General features: G+C 54.5%; 1 protein-coding gene and 1 long non-coding RNA gene across 4 annotated transcripts; both read left to right on the top strand.

The window, feature by feature from the left end:
• Nucleotides 1-1,007: 1,007 nt before the first annotated feature.
• Nucleotides 1,008-2,237, top strand: LOC121478895. The gene is made up of 3 exons (XR_005984606.1): nt 1,008-1,670; nt 1,959-2,019; nt 2,196-2,237. It is a non-coding gene; the product is annotated as an uncharacterized LOC121478895 (long non-coding RNA).
• A 178-nt stretch (nt 2,238-2,415) lies between these two features.
• On the top strand, nt 2,416-24,968 carry PLCD1 (phospholipase C delta 1). Of its 3 annotated transcripts, none has more exons than XM_041734331.1 (15): nt 2,416-2,663; nt 10,745-10,909; nt 14,226-14,454; nt 20,724-20,853; nt 20,947-21,178; nt 21,769-21,970; nt 22,111-22,255; nt 22,332-22,481; nt 22,577-22,735; nt 22,952-23,111; nt 23,326-23,442; nt 23,836-24,014; nt 24,102-24,234; nt 24,311-24,460; nt 24,601-24,968. In XM_041734331.1, exons 1-15 carry the CDS (start codon nt 2,630-2,632, stop codon nt 24,684-24,686), a joined length of 2,271 nt encoding a protein of 756 aa, XP_041590265.1. In that variant the 5' UTR covers nt 2,416-2,629; the 3' UTR covers nt 24,687-24,968. The 3 variants fall into 3 exon arrangements, with proteins under 3 accessions (XP_041590265.1, XP_041590263.1, XP_041590266.1); XM_041734329.1 differs by lacking the exon at nt 2,416-2,663 and adding an exon at nt 7,205-7,359; XM_041734332.1 differs by lacking the exon at nt 2,416-2,663 and adding an exon at nt 8,389-8,553.
• The last annotated feature ends 75 nt before the right edge of the window (nt 24,969-25,043 follow it).

Here is a 25,043-nt window from a genome sequence, read left to right as displayed (position 1 = left end):
TCTCTTTCTCCAATCATCCCAGAAGTCCCCTTTGCCTGCACCCAGCCTCACACACACACACCAAAGGCAGGATGGTCAGGGGATCCCTGGGTGGCTCAGCGGTTTCGCACCTGCCTTTGACCCAGGGCGCGATCCTGGAGTCCGGGGATGGAGTCCCGTGTCAGGCTCCTGGCATGGAGCCTGCTTCTCCCTCTGCCTGTGTCTCTGCCTTTCTCTCTCTCTCTCTCTCTCTCTCTCTCTCTATATATATATATATATATATATATATATATATATATATATCTCATAAATTTAAAAAAAAGAAAAAAAAGAAGGCAGGATGGTCAGCTGAGGTGGCAAGATGCCTGAAACTCTACCATAGGACAACACGGCTTTGAGCATGCGTGGCCCCTCTCTGTACACTAACTGAGCCTGCCAAAAGTTCTGTGAGTCACCAGGATCTCAGGGCATCTTGCAGAGGTAACTGAGAACTGGGCTTTGGGGAGGGTAATTAAGGCGCCTACCCAGGGCTGGGCCCACAGGGGGCCTTGCTTGTTTAGGGCAGAGGGAGCAGAAGCCAGCAACCCTGTGGTTGGGTACAGAGCCTCTTGCTGGGCCCTCCACACAAAGACGCAGTCATACTCCCTGCAGAGCCTTGCACCCAACAGAAGCAGGCGGAGTGCCTCACAGCCTGTAAGAGTGGGAGGGCCAGACAGAGGAGGTGAGGACAGTCCTGGAGTTCAGTATGAGCCACAGGGCAGGGCAGCAGCCTGGCCTCTCTGAGCAGGGCACTGCCCAGCTCTCTTTTCTGGCAGAACCTGGTCATATGTGCCAATTCTGAGTCAGCCACACCTAACAATCTCAGGCCAGGGAGGTTTCAGCTTGGGCCAGATGCCAGAAGACGACCTGTGTGGGGAGGGTTCAGGGTATGTAAAGGAAGAACCTAGCTGCAGTCCCCACCAGAGGCATCTGGGGCAGGGGGAGAAGCTGCGGTTCCACATAATGCCCTAGTTTGGAGCCTGGGGCTCAGAGCTGGGAGGTGACGTGGATAAATAGGAATGATGCTTGAATTGAAGCCAAGGCAACTGCTGGTGTCAGAATTTCTTCTCATTTCTGCCTGGGAAGAGGAATAGGGCTGGAAGAGTCCTGATGTACTGAGTAGAGGGGTTTGGAGGCCCCCAGGAAAGTCAGAGGCTCCCAGAGGGCAGGCCTGAAGACATATGTCCTAGCCTAGATGAAGAGAGAGAGAGAGAGAGAGAGAGAGAGAGAGAGAGAGAGAGATGAGGGCAGAAAAGAACCCCCTCATCCATCCTTCCCCCATCCCCCTGGCTCGGGCTCCAAAGTCAGGCCTGCCAGTGTGGACTTGCTCATTCCTGACTGGAAAGGAAACTAAGGAGGGTCTGACAGGCCTGCCAGGGCCAGAGAGCACTCCTACTGAAGAACAGGCCCACCAGAACAAGTGCCAGATAAAGAGCTAGACCCTGTATGTGGGTCAGAGAGGGGGCTCTCCGAAGTTCCTAAGCCCTGACCCAGTCTCAGTCCTCAGAACAGGAAGACCTGCTCTGTGGCTTACATCCCTACCTGGGGTATTCAAGACCACCTACACCTGATTGTACCAGAAAGAGGAAGGGTTAAAGCGAGCCAGGCTTCTCCTCCAAGAGAGGTCCAACTGACTTCTGCCAGACTTTCAGGTTGGCTTTATTGGCCCAAAAAGCCCGGGTGATTCACTGGTGGGCACCTTCATCCTGGGAGCACCCTTCATCCTGGGAGGCCTTCTGGGGGTTCTTCCAAGGGACTCTCCCAAAGGGTGGTGGGCAGCAGGATTCCTGCTGGGGGTATATGGGTACCCTATAAAGAGGGTGTCTGGGTTGCTATAGTTGAGGGGAAGCCTCCATGTAGGGGGCTAGGGGCCCCTTGTTCAGACAGCCCCTTGGAAAGCCACCCAAAGAAGGGACCCTGGAGATGTAATCCACCCCTAGGTCCTGTCCTTCCACTCTGCTGTACACATCACCGGAGATTTGCGGTGTGAGAGGCTCAAAGGTGAGTTCCCTGCACCCAGCTGCTGTAAGCTTTCCCTGCCTGCGCCCCAGCCCCCACCAAAGGCGCTTCTGGGGTCAGAAACTTCCATGGAGAGAGGAGGGGCCCCTCCTCAGGACAAGATCCAGGCGTACCTCTCTGAGGACCTCCTAACCCATGCCCGTGCACCCATTTTGCAGAAGGGAAAGCAGAGATCCGGGGAGCCACAGCTGCACGGCCGGACGCCCGGGCCCTGTTTCACAGCAGCTCTGCCGGGCGTCGAAGTTACGCGGTCCCTGTCCCAGAACGACGCCAGATTCTTCCGAGCATCACCCCAGACCCGAGAGGCGCCCACAGGTCGGGCGTGGGCCGGACCGCCCGCGGTAATGACAGGGCCCACGGCCTGCGGGCGGCGGCGGAGGAAGCGGGAGGCATCCGGCTATTTCTGGCCGGGACGCGCCCACCAGATCCCCAAGAGGGGCGGGGAGACGCGCGGGTTGGCGCGCCCCGGGGGCGGGGCGGCGTCCCGGGCCCACCCCCGCTCTCCTCCCCGCCGTCTCCTCCGGGCCCTCCGCCGCGCTCCGCTCGGCCCCGCGCGTCCCGAGGCGCCCCCGCCCGCTGCGCCCCGTCGGGCATGGACTCGGGCCGGGACTTCCTGACCCTGCACGGTGAGTTCCCGGCGGGCGGGCGGGCAGACCCTGCAGGGCCCCCCGCGGAAAGGCTCCTGGGCCTTGGGGACCCCCGCTCCTTCGGCCGCCCTCCGCCCCGCCCCGCCCCGGGCCCGCCTCTCGGCTCTTTGGTTGCATCGGGGAAATCTCGGCCCCGGACTCTCGGGGTGGGACCGCCGGGCAAGACCTTGGCGTCTCCGCGCTTGTCCCCCGGATCTGGCCGGAGGCGGGGGCGGGGGTGGGGTACGGGTGGGAAGACTTCTCTGAAGGCCACCCCCGACCCCCCGACCCCGCTGCAGGGATTCAACCTTTTTCTGGTCTCGGAGGGCTGGGCTCCACGGTCCAGCGGGCACGGAGGGCCGAGGAGGGACGGTACCGCGTCCGTGAAAAGCCAAGTTCTCCGCACCCCGCCCGCGCCCTTGGAGAGGCTCCCCAAAGCCCGGGCTTGCCTGGCCGCGTCAGGCCGCGCGGGCGTGGCGGGGTGGGGGGTGCGGGGGTGGCGGGAGGAGGTGGGAGGTGTGCGAGGTCGGCCGAGGTCGGGCTGGGCGGCAGTAACTGCCCCGCGCGGAAATCCCAGTCAGCGATGCCCAAGCTGGAAGCGGCAGCCCCATCCTCCCTCTGCGCACCCTCCTGGAGGGACTGAGCCAAGTCTCACCTGGAACTGCCTGCAGTTCCACCCTCGGTCTGGCCGAGTTCTGTCCCTCCGACCCACCACCCACCGGGTAACAGTCTGGGTGGGCTCCTTGCGGTAACGCCCTCCTCCAGGAGAAAGAGCAGCAGTGGCTTCCCACTGCAGGGCCTGGACGTCTGGCAGGTCAGGACGCCCAGCTGGTCTGGCATCTCTTCGCTCCAGCCTGGGGACTCACTCACTCGGAAGGATGTCCTGCGCTCCTGCTTCCTGAGATCATCTGCCGTGATTTTGCCTTAGGCAAATCCCTGCTTAACCATATCTCCGTGTTTTCTAGTATCCCTGGGGTTGGAGACTTCAGTGCCTACCACCTATCCATCTAAATCATACATGGAGGTATTGGGAAAGGGAAAGGCAGAGCTCTCCAGCTGCCCACTAGAGACCCCCTGGAATTCAGGGGAACAGGACATGTCCTTTTCAGACAGCCCCTAGTCAGCCGTGTGTTACCTGGTCTCCATGGCCCAAAGAGATCTTGCTCAGTGCCCAGAGCAGTTATCCTCCCACCAGTAGCTTGGGCTCCTCAAGGCAACCTCGTCCAGTTGGGTCATGGGATCCCTGCCCCTTCCAGTGCTTCCTCTTCTCTCTTCAGACCAGAGGTGTCCTTAGTGCTTTGGCCAGACTGGCAGGAATGGAGTCTGGATGGCTCAGAGGACCACAGTGGAGACCTCTCCTTTCTCTCTCCATCGTTTAATTAGTGCTGTCTCCTCTGCTGAGTGCCACCTCGTCTGTGCCTGTCTCACACTCAGATCTCCTAGAAGCCCTCTGGTTTCCTCTGAACCAGCTCATGTTGGAACGGGCTCCATCCTCAGGAGCCTCATCTGTGCCTTTGTCATCTTCCCTGGAGAGGAAGCTATGTGGAGACACTGTGGCGTGGGTCTGGCCACATTGGCCCATTCTGTTTGAGACCTGCCTCCAAATGCCTCACTCTGTCCAGCCTTTCCTGTGGGGCCGGCAGGAACCCTAAGCTCTTTCCCTGAAGGCCCTGCCACTTCTAGCCCAACACCCAGAATTACCTCCCTTAAGTGCCTTTGATCCTCCTGTAGACCAGATCAGGGAGCTCTAAGGACCTGCTGAGGAGAATTGATGGTAGGAAGGAGTGGTCATTGTGTCCTGTGCTATTCCAGGGTGTCCACACTTCCACTGGAGAGTCTGTACCTCTTGCGTATCTGCACCCAACCACGCTATCTGGCTTGGGCAGTCAGCAGACTGCTGCAGAGAGCCCCCCACCCATCTACTGGCCTGGGGGGCTATAGGGCCTCCCTAGTCATGAGATGTCTCTTACATCCTCACCCCAGATGCAGGTAGATGTGGTGTAGTAAATAGGCATAGGTTCTGGAGGCAGACTGAGTTCAAGCCTTGACTTTTTCATCTGAGATAAATTCCTTGTTTTCTTTGTGCTTCAATTTCCTCAGTGAAATAGGAGATAAGGACACTACCAACTTCATAGGCTTGCTGTGAGGACTGAATGAGGTAGTACATATGAGGCAATGGGAACAGTGCCTGGTGCTCCATCGGGCCTATATTTCTGCAGGAGGTTCAGCCACAAGTGATCATGCTCTCTGTGTTCTTGGGAGATGAAGGGGCACCATAAGGGAGTCCCTTGCTAGGAAAAATGTGCCCAGAACAGGGCTCAAGTATCAAGGGGCTCCTTCTGGTGTCTCAGAAGCCCTCAGACTGATGCTCCAGTCCCCTGGCCTCCTCCCCCTACTCCACTACCTCTGCTGTCTCCATCCTAGCCAGGCCTGTGCTAGGCTCTCCAGGAGGTCCCCAGATGTGCCCAAAAGGACACTGCTTCCCAGGCCCTCCCCTCACTGATCACAGCCACCTTCACTAACTTTACTTACACCAAATCCACCCTGCCCCACTGTAAAAACTGGCATTTGTAAAAGTGGAAGGCAGGCTGTAGGGGAGGCCTCATCTTGGACCCAGGAGACCTGAGTTCCAGTCCTCATTTTGCTTCTCTTTAGGTTGTGACCCTGAGCATGCCCCCTTGCCTCTCTGGGCCCTTTTTTTTCCCACCCATGGCATAGCAACACCCAATTTACAGGGGATGTCATGAGGGAAAAGCACAAATGGGCATAGGAGCTCTAGTTTGCAAAAAAGCCAGCACCCCCAAGAGATCATGGTTCCAGAGCCATCACAGCAAGTTGGGGTGGCCAGCCCCCTACCCATTCAATTATGTTTCAAAACTGTCTGTCTCTGGGGTTCCAGGTTCATACCCCACAGACACACACTGATCCACACTGATCTTAACATTTTGTGCCATAGGGCCACTTTGACAGTCAGAGGAAGCCTGTGGCCCCCTCCTCAACGTCATGTTTTTAAATACATAAAGTAAAATACATGAGAATTCAAAGGAAGCAAATTACATTGAGATGTGATTCTATCCATAGGTCCTTGGTGTGGGGCAGTGTGTGTGTGTAGGAGGGTGTTCTTGGTCCTCTGGATGAGAACCCTTGTGTGGTTCCTCTAAAACAGGTTCATCTTACCGTCTGCCTGCCCACCCCTAAAAGAAGAACAACTTGTTTGTGCCTGTATTTCAGCCTATCTACACTAACACACGTTCTCATGATTTATTCTCTGTGGCGTGACCTTAGGCAAGTCACTCTGCGCTTCAGTTTATTGTTAGTGTTGCTTTGCTTGGCCGAGCTAATGGCTGGCTTTGCCGGTGACTCACTGCCAGCGCTGGTGACTGGAGCAGCAGTGAGGCAAAAGGAGGCACTGTTCAGAGGCAGAGAGTAAAAGAGAGGGGTGAGTCAGGCCTCTGGGTGGCGTCCTGACCTTGGCACACAGTAGGGGCTGGGTGCATGAAAGAGAAGTTGTAACTTCCATGAAAGGTCCCACTGTTTCCCAGCGCACTGGCAGCCCAGTTTTGTATAAAGTTGCAGTGGCTCTCATCTATTTGTCAAAGCAAGCCTGCGTTAATGAACTCATTTTTAAGACCAGCCTTTTTTAAAGAGTTCCATTCGTATTTGGAAGCTTCGAGATTACCCCACTCGGGTGGAGACACTGAGAGAAGGAAACGGGTCTGCCTGTGAGGCAACAGCCAGCTGAATTACAATGAATTCGTTGAGTAATTGAGGCAAAGTATTTGGCGGCCTTGGTGGTCTGCGCCAGGCCGGTCCCCCGCTCCGTCTGACCCCGCCCCATCCTGCCCGCTTAGTCTGGGCCACCCAGGCCGCCGCCGCCGCCCCCCAGTCTCCCCTCCTCGGCTTCGTCTCGCTCACGCTTGGGGTCCTCCGCCCGCCCCTACAGGTGTTTCGAATTCGCGACTCGGGCTCCGCCCCCGCTTGGACACCGCCCCTGGCGGGGCACCGCCTCCGGAGCCGGGGTTCAGCCCCTGCCTGCCCGAACCCCGCGTTTTCAGTGAGGGACCCTCCCCCGGCTCGCCCCCGGGCCCCGGCTCGCCCCTGGCCGGTTTCCCGAGTGAGGCTCGGCCTCCACGTGGCCTCCCACTCGCGGCCGCCTCCCCCGGCTGCCCCCGCGACCTCCGGGGTCGGGGCTCCGCCCCCTGCCCGCCCTCTGGGCTCGGGCTCGCCACTCCTCCGCGTCCTGGGCTATAGATTTGTCCCGCCTCGCCTCTTGGGTTCTGGCTCCTCCTCCCACCGCCTGGAGGCCGCCCTCGCCGCAGCTCCCGGGCGCAAAGGTCCTGCCCCTCCCGGACCGGCCACGTCTCCCAGGCTCTGCCTCCGCCCCTTTCAGCCCAGATTTCTCTCCCGCCCCGTCTCTCGGGCCGAGGCCCCGCCCCTCCGGGATGGCCCCGCCCCTCCGGGCTGGCCCCGCCCCTCCCGGGCTCCGCCCCCGCCCCTGGCCCGCCTCCAGGGCGGTGGCTCCGCCCCCGCTGCCGGGGCTCTCTGGAGGCTGCGCCGTCCCGGGCCGGGCTCGGTGGCGCAGAGGCTCCGGAGGGCGTCATGCAGTGCCTGGGAATCCCGAGCCGCAGCCGCTCCAGGGAGCGTTACCTGCAGGAGGAGAGCCTCAAGGTGGCCGCGCTCAATGGGCAGAGGCTAGGTAAGGCACGCTGGGGGCTCGGAGCTCTGCGGGGAAAGCAGCTGGGGCGAGATGCAGGCTGTTCCCGAGCCCCGGGCGCCGCCTCCCATCCTTGGTTGGACCTGTTTAGTACTTCTGTGAGTGTGAGACCCACCGCGGGGCTGTGTTTGCAGGGGTGGCATGCGGGATGTGTTTAGGGGGGATTGGTTGCTCCCCTGATCTACCTGAGCCACTCCGAAGCCCCCCACCCCCTTATTACCCCTAATGCCGCCTGTTTACAGATTTCTGAGGCACTGCTAGATATATGGCCCAGTGTGTTACTGGTATGACTGTGTAGCCCAGTGAAATGATTTTCCGAGACTATGTGATCCGGTGTGATGCTGTGCAAGTGTGAGTGACAGGTGTGACAGTGGGTTGACCTGGTGTGTAACCTAGTGGTGAGCCTGCCCCTCGTGTGGTACGTGGAGCCGCTGTGTGGCAATGATGATATGTAATGCTGTGTAACCAAGTGTGTGACATTGTGACACCAATGTGGCAGTGTGCGATCCAGGGTGATGCTGTGTACTGTGTGTGACTGTGGGAGACAGACGGTGGGTGCCCCAGGTGATTGATGCTGTCCTGTGGTACAGTGTGGGTTATGTGGACTTTCTGATACTGCTCTTTGTGACATTACTCAGTGTGCCTGAGTGGTGACTTGCATAAGGTAATGTTAATGTTTCGTAGCACTAACCCTTAGGCAGGCTTCTGACTCCACCATGTAACTTCCTAGAACCTCAGTTTCCTCATCTGTAAAATGGGAATAATGATAGTGCCTTCCTCAGAGGGTTGTTGGGGGAATTAAATACCTGTGCTAAAAACAGTATTTTATTCAAATACTGACCATTAATGTGACGGTGGCTGCTATCATTATCATTGTGATGTCCTGGCACTGTATGTTGAGATGGCAGTGTGTGACTGCGTAGCTGTGTATGGCTGTGGGCTCCAGACCCAACTTGTCTCCATTGTGCATCACCTTTGGTATAGGGGCAGGACTCCTGGCACCCGCCTTGGCCTCCTCTTAGCACCTGCACACCCTCTGCCCTCCTCCACATGGCCACCTCACTGTGTGCGGCTGCCTGAGCAAGTTGGTGAGGCTACAACGTCAGCCCAGGGGCCCCTGAGGTCAGAGGCTCCGCGTCTCTATCCTTCCACAGGAGGAGAAAGTACTAAAGCTGAGTGAGTGGGGCTGAGCGAGGGGTGCCCATGGACTTTCTGGGTGCTAAGGGAGCAAGGATGGTGGGGCAGGCAGCCCAGAGGCCTCAGAAATAAATGGGCCACACAAATGAGACTCAGAGATGGGGGTGCCTGCCCAGGTTCTCTAATGGCCCAGAAAGCAGTGGCTATTATCAAGGCCCACCTTGGGGCTGAGGTACGTGTTCCGGAAGCCATGTCGGCAGCCGGGGGACTTATCTCTGCCTGACCGCAGACAAGGCCACAGCCTGGCTCCGGGACAGGATGAACATGTCATCTCCCCATGGTGTTTTCCAGAACCGGAGGGTGGGGTTCACCTACTTTCTAGCCCCCTCCCCTGCTACCATCTGTGTCATTGGCAGTGGCTTGTTCTAATGAGTGTCCCGCCTGGGGGTAGGGAGCAGGCAGGGGGTAAGGCGATGCCTTGCCTTAGGAAGGACATGGAATGTCCCAGCAGAGGCTGAGGGACTCTCTCCTAGCATCTGGGACTCCCGTCCCCTTCCTGTTGTTCCAAGTGCTAGGGACACAGCCAGCAGTTTAGGGTACCCTGCAGGAGCCCCCTTCTCTTCCACTGAACATCCCTGGCACTGAATGGGGGATGCTCACACTAAGACAGAGGGGTCTCCCAGCAGTGTGGAGAGACCTGGGACAGAGGAGGGAGGAGGCCCACAGACGCCTCTTGCCACGTTGTTCTCACCCAGTGCTAGTGGGGGAACAGAGGCACAGGGAAGGGAACTGCCTAAAGCCATGGGGCGGGGCGGGGGGGGTGGGTTGTTAGCACTGGGCTCTGTCTTTAGTGGAGGCAGGAGATTTGGGAGGTATAGAGAAGATATGGGTGGCTGAGGCCTGGGGAAGCGATCCAGAAGGTTCCATAGGTCTTGTGGCTGTGTGGGTTTGGCTGGTCGAGTAGGGGCAGTGGGGACATGGATGAAGCTGGATGGCTGATCAGGGGCTGTAGACCTGGGTTCAGAAAAGAAGAGCTTAGAGGCCTTGTCACAGGGCCCTCAGACTGGACCCACACGGTCCCTGATGTCAGCGCTCTGCTGGAGCTGAAGGACCACATGGTTTTAGTTTTTGGGACGGAATGAAGTGAGATGGCCACCTGGATCCAAAGAGAGCTGGCTGCTGGACTGCATCTGGCTCAGCTGATAGATATGAATCTAGATGCATCTATTTCTATATTATACTGATGAATCATTAAGGTGGGGAGTGGTCTCTCCTGGATCCCAGTTGATACAGGGTCTGCTTGGGGATGAGGGCTCCTGGGGGCCAAGCCCAGTGCTCCTTCAGTTCCTCCTGCTTGGTCCTGTTAGGACAGAGGGCATTGTATCTTTGGGAGTCCATGCCATAGAGACTAGCCCAGGTCTCTGAAGACAGCTGGGCAAGAGGGGCCATGCAGCCAGGGTTCTGGTTGTCACTTGGGGCCCTGGGCTGGGTCCTGCCTCAGACACTAAGAGGGCTGCAGTGTGCCTTAGGACTGTTATACCCTGAAGGTCCCAGACCCAGGACATTCAGAGACAGGGTGGGCAGGGAGAGCCTGGGGCATCCCAGCAGGCCAAACCCAGGCCACCGTGGGCTCATTGGTCTCTTCTCAAGCAGGTGGAAGTCAGGGTGGGGCAGCAGGGGTGAAGGTGGCAGGGATGGGCCCAAGGGTCCTACAGCAACCATAATGTTGACACCAAGAACTACAACTGCTGTTACCTCCAGACCTTTTCTGTTCTGCTCTGCCTAATATTTTGGTCCCAGCTTCCTTCAGATCACTTTCACCCCTAAGTGTGACCAGGAAGGGCACAAACTTTGTTTTGCAGAACCAGGCCATTTCCTAGGTGTCTGGTTCCTCAGGAATTGGATATGCTTGAATTAGCTGCTTCCCCTTGTTCCATTCTGCTGTGGATGGCAGGTCACAGTATATAAAGTGTAGCCTTGAGTGGGGGGGTGTCCTAAGGTTTGCCTGGCCTTAATTGGCAATCAGAGATGACTTCCTGGAGGAGGCAGGGCCTCCAGGATCACGTTGGAACATGGGTGAAGGTGGGAGAAGGGGACTGAGAGCTGAGGACAAGGCTGGTGGGAAGTGGGTCCCTTCTCAGAGAGGGTCCAGAGGCAAGAGGAGCTAGAACAGGGCCTGGGGCATCAGGGACACCAGAGGAAGTGGCATTTCACCAGCCCTGCCCCCTAGGTCTCCAGCACGATGAGGACCTACATGCACTGCTGAAGGGCAGCCAGCTCCTGAAGGTGAAATCCAACTCATGGCGGAGAGAGCGTTTCTACAAGTTGCAGGAAGACTGCAAGACCATCTGGCAGGAGTCCCGTAAGGTCATGCGGACCCCGGAGTCCCAGCTGTGTGAGTGTCCCTGGGGCTGCAGGGTGGGAGCAGAGCGTAGGACCTGTGCTTGCATGGGGAAGCCAATGCTGGTTGGGGCCGGGGCCAAGGAGGTCAGTCCTGGACCAGGACCACAAATAGGGAAACCCAGGCCTGTCCTGGTGGTGCCCAGGTTGGTCACACAACCAGGACCAGATACAGGGAAGCTGAAGCTGGCAGGGTTTGGCGGGCGGGTGGGGGGGCGGGGAGTTAGTTAAATCCCCCACAGGGAAATTGAGGCCTAGTCTGGGCCAGAGAGGGTAGTCATTGAGGACCAATCTCAGAGGTAGGGAGGCTGCTGGACAGTGTTGTCTGAACTCATGGGGTATCCACCCAGACAGATATGGGAAGGAGGGAAGTTGGGTAGATTAGGACTCCAGGTGTAGTGAGACCAAAAGCCAGGCCCAAAGTCCGGAGGCAGATAAGGCCCTTCCTGGTTTCAGTGGCCAGGATATGAGGTGGGGCCACAGGAGGCAGTTCCTCCCTGGGACTGGGGCCATAGCAAAGACGGAGGGTGGAGTAGCGAGAGGCCATAGCTGGGCAGTTCCCCTCAGGATGTTGGGGCTGAGGGTTTTCTGAACCCAAGGCTGAGGCCTGCAAATGGAGAACACCTCCAGCAAGGCCTCACAGAGAAAGCTGTACTGACTAGCTGCCTTTTAACCCAGTGCCCTAAAGATTTTGTAAAATGAGACGCCCACGCTACATCTTTACTTGGTGGGAAAGTTTTAGACGAACACTACCCGAAAGAACTTTCTTTGATAATGGAAGCGTTCTATTATCTGCACTGCCCAGTAGGGGTGCCGCTAGCTACCTGTGGCCATTGATCACTTGAAATGTGACTAGTGTGACTGAGGAACTGGATTCTTAGTTTTACTGAATTTTAGCTACTTTATATTTAAATAGTGCATGTAACTAGTGACTGTTGCATTGAATCATGCAGAAAGATCATTGTAGCTGGATTTCACACAAACCCGATCCCCCTTGGCTGTGATGGGTAGGGGCAGGGGCAGCCCACTGGGGAGTGTGATCAGACACAGATGACAGGCTCCGGGTGGGAAGGGGGACAGGAGGAAAGGGAGGTGCCCAGGAAGGGTTTGCTGGGTAGAAACCTGAGAAAGTATCACTGGCTGGCCCTATGGCCTGTAGCAGGGTCAGAGGGAGGCAGGACAGAAGCAGGGTCAGATGAGGATTGCTGGGCTGGGGCTTTGGGGGTGTGGGCCATGGATGTTTTCTGTGCAAGGCAGGGTAGGGTTAAAGTGGATAGAGCCCGAAGTCCTCTCACACAGCATGGGAGTGACCCAGACCTTGCCTCTGCCTGTCTGTGGCACCAGCCAGGCTGCTTCATAGGCCTCTGCCCTGATATGGGGCTTCCTGTCAGATGCTGGGGAGGAGGCAGGGGTAATGGCATAGTAGGAGTGGGCATCTTGCTCTCTGGGCTCTGGGGATTCCTGAGAGCCCCCCCACCAGGCAGGACATGTGCATGGTTCCCTGCATGTGCCCAGCACTTGATGGCAGTGGGCATGGGGGCAGAGACAAGAGCAGGGGCCCTGGGCTGGTGCAATGAGCCGCCCTCATACTGGGACAGCTGTGAGCGCCAGGGCAGGAGGGGCATTCCAGGCAGGAGACCGGTGTGAGCAAAGGTGCAGCCGCAAGAATGGGGAAGGGGTGGGAGTGAGGGCTCTGAACCTGACCAGAGGGGCCGCCGGGGTGACAGGTGCGGGGTCAGGTAGCAGGTGGATTCAGGTGAGGAATGTGGCTCTCTTCCATGTCGGAGACCCCGAGACGGCTCTCGGGCTGAGCAAACCCGTTGGCTGCTTCCCTTCCCCAGGTAAGCAGTAAGACTGTTGTCCCCAAATACATTCTACCCTTGGGGAAACTGAGGCCAGGTGAGGTGGGAGTGGAGCAACACCCCCAGTTCTCTCTGCATCTGCTCCCTGCTTGAAGTTTCCCCTGATCCTGCCACTGCTATGCTCACCCTGCACTGGCTCCCAGAGGCAGACAAGGCATTATCAGCAGTGTAGGCATCTGGACTTTCTCTCTGTGCGGGTGGGGGTGCTGGCCCGGGCGCTGCCCGGCTCATGTTTCCTCTTCCCCCTCCGAGCCAGCCCCGGGCAGGGCACAGGAGACTGGATGAAGCAGTGATGTCCCCTGCACCCCAGATGGCCCAGGGCCCAAATGGCCCCCTCTCAGAACCTGCCCAGGCTGGGTGCATGCCATACACGTGGGACTCGCAGGTGGCTCAGAGGCCTCTGGGCACTCAGGGTGCAGCAGGCTCGGGGAGGACAGGTGAGCTTGCAGCTGGAGCTGGACAGTGCTCCAGGTGAGCTTGCAGCTGGAGCTGGACAGTGCTCCAGGTGAGCTTGCAGCTGGAGCTGGACAGAGAGGAGTTCCTCTCTCCTAGTCTAGGACCCAGGACAGATGGATGTGGGTGACTCAGGACATAGGTGGGGCAGGGGCAGAGCCTAGAGCTTGATGCTGAGCAGCTTAGCATGAGCCCAGCGGGTGAGAATGGCTCCCTGGAGGAAGGGCTCCCTGGGGGCCTGCGAGAGGCAAGGTCTTGCTTGGAAGGCTTGGGTATGATAGGAAGTCTCTCTCCCAGTTCCTAAGGACAGAATGATGTACTCTCTCAGAGCCCTAAGGGATACCTCTTGGGATCCTAGAGGACGAGATTGCCTTCCCGCAGCTTTCTCGCCAAGGGGTTCCCTGAGGTCAGGACACATCCAGACCTACGCAGGGCAAGGCCCTGTCCGTGATGCAGCACAGGCACTTCTCCCTGTGCCCCCACATTCCAGGGCCAGGGCTGCTGGAGGGGGGCTCCAGGCTCCTGAATGATTGGGACAGGCGCTTGGAGGCTTGCATGGTGCAAAGTCAGGTGCGGTAAAGGAGGCTATGTGGCCTCCTATCTGTCACAGGCTCCAAGCTCCAGAACAGTCTCTCCCTATCTCTAAAAGCCCTGCCCTGCCCTAGTCCTCTCGCAGGGGCCCTACTCCCTCCAGGCTAGGAACAGCAGGACTTGGGGTCCCAGGTGTTTCTCTAGAGTCAGTCTGTCCCTCTGTCCCCCTGTCCCCCTCCCCGTGTTTCCCTGCCCACCACAGCTGTGTCTCACACTCCTCTACTTCAGTCCTTGTCCTCCTTCCTCTCTTGTGTTCCCACTTATCCATCCTCCTGCCACCCTCCTCGTCCCCAGACCCAGGCCTGAGCTCCAGCCTCGGCTCTGTGTCCCCATGTGGTACCTTGGCCACATCAGGGGCAGGGTCTGGCCTCACAGCTCTCTCTGCCACCTGTCCCTTCCTTCCAGTCTCCATTGAGGACATTCAGGAGGTGCGGAAGGGCCACCGCACGGAGGGCCTGGAGAAGTTTGCCCGGGATGTGCCCGAGGACCGCTGCTTCTCCATTGTCTTCAAGGACCAGCGCAATACACTAGACCTCATCGCCCCATCGCCAGCTGAGGCCCAGCACTGGGTGCAGGGTCTGCGTAAGATCATCCACCATTCGGGCTCCATGGACCAGAGGCAGAAGCTGCAGCAGTATCCTTTTGGTGGCAGTGGGTCCTGACCCAGCCCATGGGTGCTGACTCTGGTCATCCCCAGGGCAGCCTGGGTGTGGAAGATACCCAGCTTGGGCCATCATCCCCAAATGGCATAGGCTGCGTGGCTCCAACAACAGAGATGAATTTTCTCACAGTTCTGGAGGCCGGAGGTCTGAGGGCTGGGTGCCAGCATGGTCGGGTTCTGGTGAGAGTGGTCTTCCTGGCTTGTAAGTGGCTGTCTGCTCACTGCGTCCTCACGTGGCAGAGACACAGGGAGAGACACGAGATCTTTGGTGTCTCCTCTTATAAGGGCACTAATTCTATCACGAGGGCTTCACCTCATGACCTCATTAAGGCCCCCAAGACTCATCCCAAGATGCCATGATATTGGGAGTTAGGGCTTCAACATATTAATTTGGGAGGAACACAGTTCAGTCCTTAGCTGAAGGGAAGCAGAGAAGGTACCTGGGGTCCTGTTTGATCTACTGTGTGCAGCCCCCAATGTTCCCTCTCCTCCCCCCCATGACCAGCACAGAGTTCTGGAATGGCAGCAGCCTGCTTCAATGGGAGACTGTGTCTTGGCATTTTAATCTTGTTTCTTGGAGTTACTACATTTTTTCTCTCTGGGAATTTGGAAGGCCATGTGCCATTCTCTGGGGAGTGATTGATTTTCCCTGGGCCTCATGTGCAGGCCAGCCTGCAGGCTTAAAACTAATTCACCTCCAAATCTGGATGCACAACAACATGCTAGCCTATAATTCAAAGTGATCAGGCTTCTGGTTCATAGGATTAGGGTGGAACCGGCTCCAGCTCCTTTATTTTAATGACAGTTTTATTGACATATAATTTACATACCATGTAATTCACCTGCTTAAAGTGTACACATCAGTGCTGGTTAGTAGTAAATTCACAGGCTTATAAGTAAATTTACAACATTTTCATCACCTTAAAAAGAACCCATTAGCAGCCAGGCCACATCTCCCCATGATCCCCCTGCCCTGGACAATTGCTAATCTACTTTTTGGCTCTGTATATTTGCCTTTTTCTGAACATCTCATATAAATGGAATCGTACAGTGCTTTGTGACTGGCTTCATTCACTGAGCATGTTTTTCAGGTGCATCCGTGTTGTAGTATGACTCAGGATTTCCTGTGGTAGTATACATCAGACCTTCATTCTTTCTTATGGCTGAACAATATTCCATGGTGTGGTTATTCCACATTTTATTTATCCAGTCAGCAGTTGATGGACAGTGGGCTTTTCACTCCGGAGCTTTTATGAATCAATGCCGCTATGAACATTTGTGCAGAAGTTTTGTGTAGTCTATACCTAGAATTTATAAGTCTTAACAGTAACCGTATGTTTAACCTTTTGAGTTACTTCCAGTTTCCCAATGAGGAAATTGACGTTCCCACCAGCAGTGTAGGAGGGTTCCAACTCTTTGCATCTTTGCTAAGGCTTGTTACTATTGTTACTACTTTATGGTAGTCACCTTTGTGGGTGTGAAATGGTATCTCCTTGTGGTTTCAATTTGCATTTCCTTGATAGCCAATGATGTCAGCTATCTTTACATTTGTTTATCAGTCATTTATAGAAATATCTATCAGATACTTTGAAGAAATATCTGTCAGATCCTTTGCCCATTTTATGTTCTTTTGGTTTTTTTAATATTTTATTTTTATGTAATTTCTATAGCCAATGTGGGGCTGGACAACCCTAAGATCAGGAGTTGCATGCTTGGGCACCTGGGTGCTCACTCAGTTAGGTGTCCAATTCTGTTTTGGCTCAAGTCATGATTTCAGGATTGTGAGATCGAGCCCCACGTCTGGCTCCATGCTCAGTGGGGAGTCTGCTGGAGATTTTCTCCCTCCGCCCCGCCCCCTGCTCACACATGCGTGCTCTCTCTCTCTCTCTCTCTCTCTCTAAAATAAATTAAAAATCTAAAAAAAGAAAGAAAAAGAAATTGCATCTTCTACCCACTGAGCCAGCCAGGCACCCCTGTTAAGCTCTTTTTTAAATGGATCTGTCTTTTAAAAATTTTTATTGGTGAAAAAAAAAAAATAAAAAAATAAAAAAATAAAAAAATAAAAATTTTTATTGGTGGGAAAATCTACGTAAAATTTACCATCTTCAACTGTTTTAGTAGTGTTGAGTACATTCACATTGTCACGCCAGTCAGAACTTTCTTTGTCTTGTAAAGGTGAAATTCTATACCCACTGAACATTCTCATTCTCCCACCTCTAATCTCCACCCCCACCCCTGCCCCGCAACCACCCTCTACTTTCTATCTCTATGAATTTGAGTACCCTAGGGACCTCAGACAAGTAGAATCAGATAGTATTTGTCTTTTTTGCACCTGGCTTATTTCACTTAGCATTATGTCCTCAAGGTTCATCCGTATTATAGCCTGTGTCCAGATTTACATTATTTTTAAAGGCTGAATAATAATATTCCATTGTCTGCATGTACCATATACTGTTTTTTCATTCATCCGTTGAAGGGTGCCTGGTTTGCTTCCACCTTTTTGCTGTTTTGTGAATAATGCTGCTGTGAACATGGCTGTACAAATATCTCTTTGAGACCTTGCTTTCAGTTCTTTGGGGTATATACCTAGAAGTAGAGTTGCTGGATGACAGGGTAATTCTACTTTCAATTTTTTGAGGAACTACCATACTGTTTTCCATAGCACCTGTACTAGTGTACACTAACTTACAGTGCACAAGGGTTCCAATTTCTTCAAATCCTCAACACACTTGTTATTTTATGGATTTTTTTGTTTGATTTGGTTTGGATTTTCATTTGCATTTCTCTAATAATTAATGATGCTAAGCATATGTACTTTCCTGCATTTTCTCTGGAGAAATGTCTATTCACATCTCTGGTGCAATTGGTTTGTGTTTTTTTTTTAAAGATTTTATTTATTTATTCATGAGAGACAGAGAGGCAGAGACATAGGCGGAGGGAGAAGCAGGCTCCATGTAGGGAGCCTGATGCAGGACTCGATCCCAGGACCCCTGGATCACACCCTGAGCCAAAGGCAAACCCTCAACCACTGAGCCACCCAGGTGCCCAACCCCCCCGGTACAATTTTTAATTGGGCTATGTCTTTTGATTATTGAGTTGTGAGAGTTATTTATATATGCAAGGTACAAGTTTCATCATAATTATGCCTATAAATAATTTCTCCCATTCTGAGGGTTCTTTTCTTTTTCTTGATATCTGAAACAAGAGGGTTTAGTTTTGGTGACACCTAATTTAGCTACTTTTTGCTTTTTTTTGCTTCTGATTTTTGCTGTTATATCTAAGAAGGGTTTGCTTAACCCAAAGTCACAAATATTTGCTTTTGTTATTTTCTTCTAAACGTTTTATAGTTTTAGCTATTACATGTAGGTCTTTGATTCATTTTGAATTCATTTTTGTGTGTAGTGTGGTATGGGGGATCCAACTTCATTTTTTTCACATGTAGGTAGTTGTCCTTGCACCATTTGTTGAAAAGACTGTTCTTTCCTCATCAGTTGTCCTTACACCCTCATCAAAAATCAATTGACCATAGATACGAGGGCTTATTTTCATGACTGTCGGTTTTATTCCATTTATCTGTATGTCTGTCCTTGCACCAGTACCATATTCTGGTTACTGTAACTTTGTAAGTTTTGAAATTGGGAAGTATGAGTTCTCCAAATTTGTTCTTTTTTTTAAATAAAAAAATCTGTTTATTTATGAGAGAGAGAGAGAGAGAGAGAGAGAGAGAGAGAAGGACCAGGAGAGAGGGAGAGAGAGAGAGAGAAAGAGAGTGAGTGAGAGAGAGAGAGAGAGAAAATGAACAGGAGGGGCAGAGGGAGAGTGAGAGAGGATCTCAAGCAGACTCTATGCTGAGCATGGAGCCTGGTTCAGGATTCAATCTCATGACCTAAGATTGAGCTCTTGGCTGAAACCAAGAGCTGGACGCTTAACTGACTGCTCCACCTGAGTGCCCTTGTTCTTTTTTTGCAAGATTGTTTTGACTATTCTGGGTCCCTTGATGTTCCATGTGAATTTTAGGATCAATTTCTGCAGAGAAGCAAGCATGATTATGATAGGGGTTGTGCCGAATCTGTAGATCAATCTGGAGAGTATTCCCTATTTAACAATATCAAATCTTGTGATTTGTAAATATGGGTATCTTTCCATTTATTTAGATCTTTCTAAATTTCTTTCAACATTGTTTTGTAGTTTTCAGAGTATAAACTATACATTTAAAAAAATTTAAGTGTTTTGACTCATTTTGATGCTCTTTGCTGGAATTACTTTTTTAATTTCATTTTCTGATTATTCATGACTAGTGTATATCCAGCTGCTTTGAGGGACATACTTTGAGCCCTGTTAGTTTCCTTACTCTGTGCTTTTCAGCATTTCACAGATTTTTAAGTATTTTTTTCAAGTCTACCTCTGACTGATTTTGAGCTTTTTTAAAAGTCTAATTCTGTAAGTAGTGGCTTATCCTTGGACAATCTTGTACCCTCTGGAGGCTTCTGTTGCCCAGCCTTTGAGATCATAAAATCATCCCAGCTTGCTGAATAGTAGTCAGCATGGGAACCTCATGTTCAGCTGGACCACTTTGAATTTGATTTTTTTACCTGCAATTCTGCTATAATTATTTTTTCATGTAAATATATACATAAAATGTGGAGTTTTCTTTTAATTTTTAAAAAAGATTTAATTTATTAGAGAGTGTGTGTGTGTGCTCACATGTGTGCACGTGGGGGGGGGAGATGGGTGTGTGTGTGTGTGTGTGGAGGAAGGGGCAGAAGGAGGAGAGAGAATCTCCAGGTAGACTCCCTGCTGAGAACTCGGAGCCCAAGGCAGGTTTCAGTTTCATAAGCCTAAGATCATGACCTGAGCCAAAACCGAGTCAGACGCTTAACCAGCTAAGCCACCTAGGCACCTCAAAATGACGTTTTAAAGGCCCACAAAACAAAACTCCGATATTTGGGTTTTCCCCCAATCTCCTTTTCTGCATTTCAATTTGCCTAATGATGCATTTGCCAAAATAGTGGAGATCATACATTTGTATCCACTTTCTGTGTACCATTATGTCATAATTATTTCCCAGTGTTAGTATAGTCTCCATAAAAAGCTGTACTGACTGTGTAATATTCCCTGGAGTAGATGCCCTATAAGTTAGTGATCTATTCTTTTTGTGCTGAACATTTATTTTCAGTCTCTCACTACTATAAGTAACATTGCAAAGAACTATGTTCCTAAAACCTTTAGGTATTTAGGAGTATTTCCTTATCAATAGATTCCTAGAAGTGGAATTAGCAAGTACAATGATGTAATAGTTTCAAGCTTTAGCTGTATCTCTGCATCACATTGCCAAGGGTTGGACAATTTCCTTTGTCCAAATGGTGGATAGGAGTATCCGTGTCACCTCACCCCTACCTGCACTGAGTAGTATGCTTTTATTTATTTATTTGCTTATTTATTTATTTTTAAATTTTATTTAAATTCAGTTTGCCATCATATAGTATAACATCCAGTGCTCATCTCATCATGTGGGTAGTATGCTTTTAAATTGCTGATCTTATAGTTTAAGAAATTGCATCTCATTTGCAAATTATTAATATCTTTGATTACCAAGAACATTTGCAAAAGATCAGTTTGTGTCCTTTTCTCAATTATTAGGGTCATCCTCATGTTATCTGGATGGCTTTATTTCTACTTTACTCAACCCTCAGAATTATTTAAAGTTTATATGGTATCAGTTATGTTGTTTCCTTTGTGACCTTTAAAAACCTGCTGACTTCTAAAATCCTGCTATCAATTTTTAAAAATTGTTTTTGTTGTCTTTGTTCTTCAATTTCTGTGGAATGTACCGTGGAGTTCCTCTTTCTTGGCTTCTCCAGGTCAAGTCTGAGGGGAGAGGGGCTGGAGGTAAGGGATAAGTGGGGGCCTAAGTGCCCCAGTGTGACAGCATGATTCAGGCTTTGTTTTTGCCTGTGGTATCCTCACCTTCTGACCTGTGGCTTACAGTTTGCTGTTTCCTGTAAAATAAGTAAGTAGAAAAAAGACCTCTTAATAGGATGTAACATTTTCTCCAAAGAGGCCATCGGGTTGTGTCCCTGGAATGCTGATGTGCAGTACAGTATGCCTGGCCTGCAGGGAGCTTTGTCTATAGGTGATCTCAATCCACCTTGTTCCAGTTGACCCTGGGCTTGAAATGTGGTTCTAGCTGGGACCTTGGGGGGTACCAGGGCTCCTGGGTTCTTTCCTTACTTCTTGCCCAGCTGGATTCACTCCTGCTTGCGAAAAGCTGACAAAAACAAGGACAACAAGATGAGCTTCAAGGAGCTGCAGAACTTCCTGAAGGAACTCAACATCCAGGTGGATGACAGCTATGCCCGCAAGATCTTCAGGGTGAGGCAGGGAGTGAGGGCTGGGCCTGGGTGGCTGTGGGCCCTAGAGCCGGGTTGGGACCATGCTCTGAGCCCTGCCCACCTGGCCTTGCAGGAATGTGACCACTCCCAGACAGACTCCCTGGAGGACGATGAGATTGAGGCCTTCTACAAGATGCTGACCCAGCGGGCGGAGATTGACCGCACCTTTGCTGAGGCGGCGGGCTCTGGGGAGACACTGTCCGTGGACCAGTTAGTAAGCTTCCTGCAGCACCAGCAGCGGGAAGAGGCGGCAGGGCCTGCCCTGGCGCTCTCCCTCATTGAGCGCTATGAGCCCAGTGAGACCGGTGAGAGCCTGGCTGCGGTCCCTGGGGTCACACGGGGCTGGGAGACCCCTGGGGAGACTGCAGCCCAAGTGTAGGGAGCTGGAGGGAAGGGGGATGCCTCAGTGGGCCCCAGGGCCTCTGGTCAGAATTTGCCTGCCCCATGAAGGCAAGCAGATGGGAGACAGGGCCCCAGCATCACTACCCTTCTCCTGGTTCTTCGTCCAGGGGGGTTTGTAGGCTCCTCCCTCAGGAAATAGAGAGGAGGCTAGAAAAGCAAACCCTTTTCCTGCTTCCATCCTGGGGCCCTGTCCTGGGGAGGCTTCAGTCTGGAGGCACGGAGGAAGAGGAGGAGGAGGAGGAGGAGGAGAAGAAGGAGGAGATGATGAGGCCCCACCTTCAGGGCCCTCACAGTGTGGGGGACCGGGGAGGAGACAGGGTCCCAGTCTGATGGCTGACTCAGACATACCCCCTCCGAGGGATATCTCGACCACCAGCTGAGGATGGGGAGGCAGGGACAGCAAGGGGCTCCCCTGCCAGGGCGGCGGCGCCAGGAGGGTCTCCTGGAGGTGGCTGGCCCCAAGGGCTCTGACCGGTGCCCGGCTCCTTTGCAGCCAAGGCGCAGCGGCAGATGACCAAGGACGGCTTCCTCATGTACCTGCTGTCCGCCGACGGCAGCGCCTTCAGCCTGGCGCACCGGCGGGTCTACCAGGACATGGGCCAGCCGCTCAGCCACTACCTGATGTCCTCCTCGCACAACACCTACCTGCTGGAAGACCAGCTCACGGGGCCCAGCAGCACGGAGGCCTACATCCGGTGGGGCCCGGGAGGGGGCGGGGCCGGGCGGCGCTGGGCGGTGCTGGGGGCGGGGCCGGGCGGCGCTGGGGGCGGGGCCGGGCGTCCTGGGGGGCGGGGCCGGGCGGAGCTGGGGGCCTAGCCCGCGCGCCTACCCGCAGGGCGCTGTGCAAGGGCTGCCGCTGCCTGGAGCTCGACTGCTGGGACGGCCCCAACCAGGAGCCCATCATCTACCATGGCTACACTTTCACCTCCAAGATCCTCCTCTGCGACGTGCTCAGGGCCATCCGGGACTACGCCTTCAAGGTGGGCGCGCCCCTGGCGGGTGAGGAGGGCCGTGGTAGGGGCCGCCCCCCCTCCTAACCTGCCCTGGGGCCTCCAGGCGTCCCCGTACCCCGTCATCCTGTCCCTGGAGAACCACTGCAGCCTGGAGCAGCAGCGGGTGATGGCGCGACACCTGCGCACCATCCTGGGCCCCATGCTGTTGGACCGGCCGCTGGACGGGGTCACCACCAGTCTGCCTTCCCCTGAGGTTCGCGGTGGGCGTGGGGGCGTCCTGATGAGAGGGCAGGGGGACTGGCCGGGAGGCCAGCTGGCTGGGTCTTGACGAGCTGCTCCTCGCCTTAGCAACTGAAGGGGAAGATCTTGCTGAAGGGGAAGAAGCTTGGGGGCCTCCTGCCCCCTGGCGGGGAGGGCGGCCCTGAAGCCACTGTTGTGTCTGATGAGGATGAGGCTGCTGAGATGGAGGACGAGGCCGTGAGGAGCCGAGTGCAGCGCAAGCCCAGGGTTCGAGGGGGAGCTGCGGGGGAGGGGCAGCCCCGGGGCCTCCGCCGTCATGGGATGTTTGCCTTGCCTCAGTTCTCCGTGGCTGCCACTCAGACCCTCTGCCCCCCCCTCTCTGTCTGTCTCCCTCTCTGTCTCTCTGTGTCTGGGTTTCTGGCTCTCTCAGTGCCCACCCGCCCCAACCTCTGAATCTAACCTGGGCCTCCCCGTGGCCCCCAGGAGGACAAGCTCAGGCTAGTGAAGGAGCTCTCGGATATGGTCATTTACTGCAAGAGTGTCCACTTTGGGGGCTTCTCCAGCCCTGGCACCTCAGGGCAGGCCTTCTATGAGATGGTGTCCTTCTCTGAGAACCGCGCCCTCCGACTGCTCCAAGAATCAGGTGAGCCTCGGCCCTGCGTCCTCAGCGTGCTGGCCATCCCTCTGACCTTTTGGACTGGCCAGGGCCAGGCCTGGCTCCACCACTTGGGTCGTGGCACAGAGCTGGCACACTCCCTACCAATCCAGATGGGTGGGCATGGGGTTGGGGGTTGGGAGGGGGGGGTGCTTGGGCTCAGCAGGAGGCCTGCACTTCTGACCACCCACACCCTTTTCAGGAAACAGCTTTGTTCGCCACAATGTCAATCACCTGAGCAGGATCTACCCTGCTGGCTGGAGAACAGACTCCTCCAACTACAGTCCTGTGGAGATGTGGAACGGGGGCTGCCAGATAGGTAGGGGCTGGCAGGGGCCAGGAGGAGGCCTGCATGGGAGGGTTTCGGTCCAGAGGGCCAGGGGTCAGGAGGCTCTGGGGACCCAGCTGGGGCCGGACACGGGCTCTGGGGGCTCAGGAGCTAACCGGCCACCAGCGAGTCTGAAATCCCATTGTCAGCACCGTAGTCCTTTGAATTCTGGCACCAGGAATGGAATGTGAGGTTGGCGTGGGGGCCAGTTAGGGTGGCAGGAGGGCAGTGGGCATCGGAGTGGTGCCGGACCAAGTTTCTGCCTCCCCACGTGACTCCGAGGCCTTCACTCTACCCCGGGTAGGCTGGGCTCCAGGCCCCGCCCCCCCCCACCCCCACCCCGGGGCCAGCCCGCAGCCCGTGACTGCTCTATCCTGCCTCTAGTGGCCCTGAATTTCCAGACACCTGGCCCGGAGATGGACGTGTACCAGGGCCGCTTCCAGGACAACGGGGCCTGTGGGTATGTGCTGAAGCCTGCCTTCCTGCGAGACCTGAACTCTACCTTTAACTCACGTGCCCTGGCTCAGGGGCCCTGGTGGACCAGGAAGCGGCTTAGCATCAGGGTATGGCCAGCCACAGGAGGGATAGGAGCCTGTGGGCCTCCCTCCCTGCTACCCCTGCTGAACCCCCATCTGTCCCTTGCCCCTCAGGTCATCTCTGGACAGCAGTTGCCAAAAGTCAACAAGAATAAGAATTCAATAGTGGACCCCAAGGTGACGGTGGAGATCCATGGTGTGGGCCGCGACATGGCCAGCCGCCAGACTGCTGTCGTCACCAATAATGGTACTTGGTGGGCCTCGGTGGGGCCTGACCCCGGGAGCTGGTGGCCATGCTGTTGACATGGTACTGGTACTCCTAGGTTTCAACCCATGGTGGGACACAGAGTTCGAGTTTGAGGTGGCCGTGCCTGAGCTCGCCCTCGTGCGCTTTGTGGTGGAGGATTATGACGCATCCTCTAAGAACGACTTTATTGGCCAGAGCACCATCCCCTTGGGCAGCCTCAAGCAAGGTGTTTGTTGGGGAGAGGGGGTGACAAGTTGGAGGGGGCAGGGCCTGTTATCTCTTGGGCTAGGGCCATTATCCCTTGAAGCATCCTCATCGAGTGACTGGAACTCTCCTTGTGCTCTTTCCTGCCCATCCACTTGCCAGGATACCGCCATGTCCACCTCTTGTCAAAGAACGGAGACCAGCACCCATCTGCCACCCTCTTTGTGAAGGTGTCTCTCCAGGACTAGGTTTGGGGTTCTGGTTTTGGTGGGGGCTTCCCCAAGCAGGCCTGGCCCTCTGTCCACGTGTAGGGACAGGGCTGGTATAGCCGCTCCTGACCTCTCACTCGGAGCTAGAGGCCCCACACTGCCTTCAGCTCTACATATTGTCTGTGCTGCTGCCTCTCTAGGGGTCCCAGGAGCTGGCCTAGTCCCTGGAACTCTCCTCAATTCCGTTAGGAAAAACACTGCAGCCCTCTGCCCTCTGGCCTGGCCCTGGGTTGAGGGTTTTTATAAAAAATATAAGACTTAGTCCTGTGATCTCCTTATCTGAATGCCAGAAAATCCCTATAAAGAACACATGCGTGTGTGTGTGTGTGTGTGTGT

Source organism: Vulpes lagopus, chromosome 19 (genome assembly GCF_018345385.1).
Source record: "Vulpes lagopus strain Blue_001 chromosome 19, ASM1834538v1, whole genome shotgun sequence".
Lineage (NCBI taxonomy): Eukaryota > Metazoa > Chordata > Mammalia > Carnivora > Canidae > Vulpes > Vulpes lagopus.
Note: the sequence above shows the minus strand (reverse complement) of the source record. Positions and strands in the feature narration are given on the sequence as shown.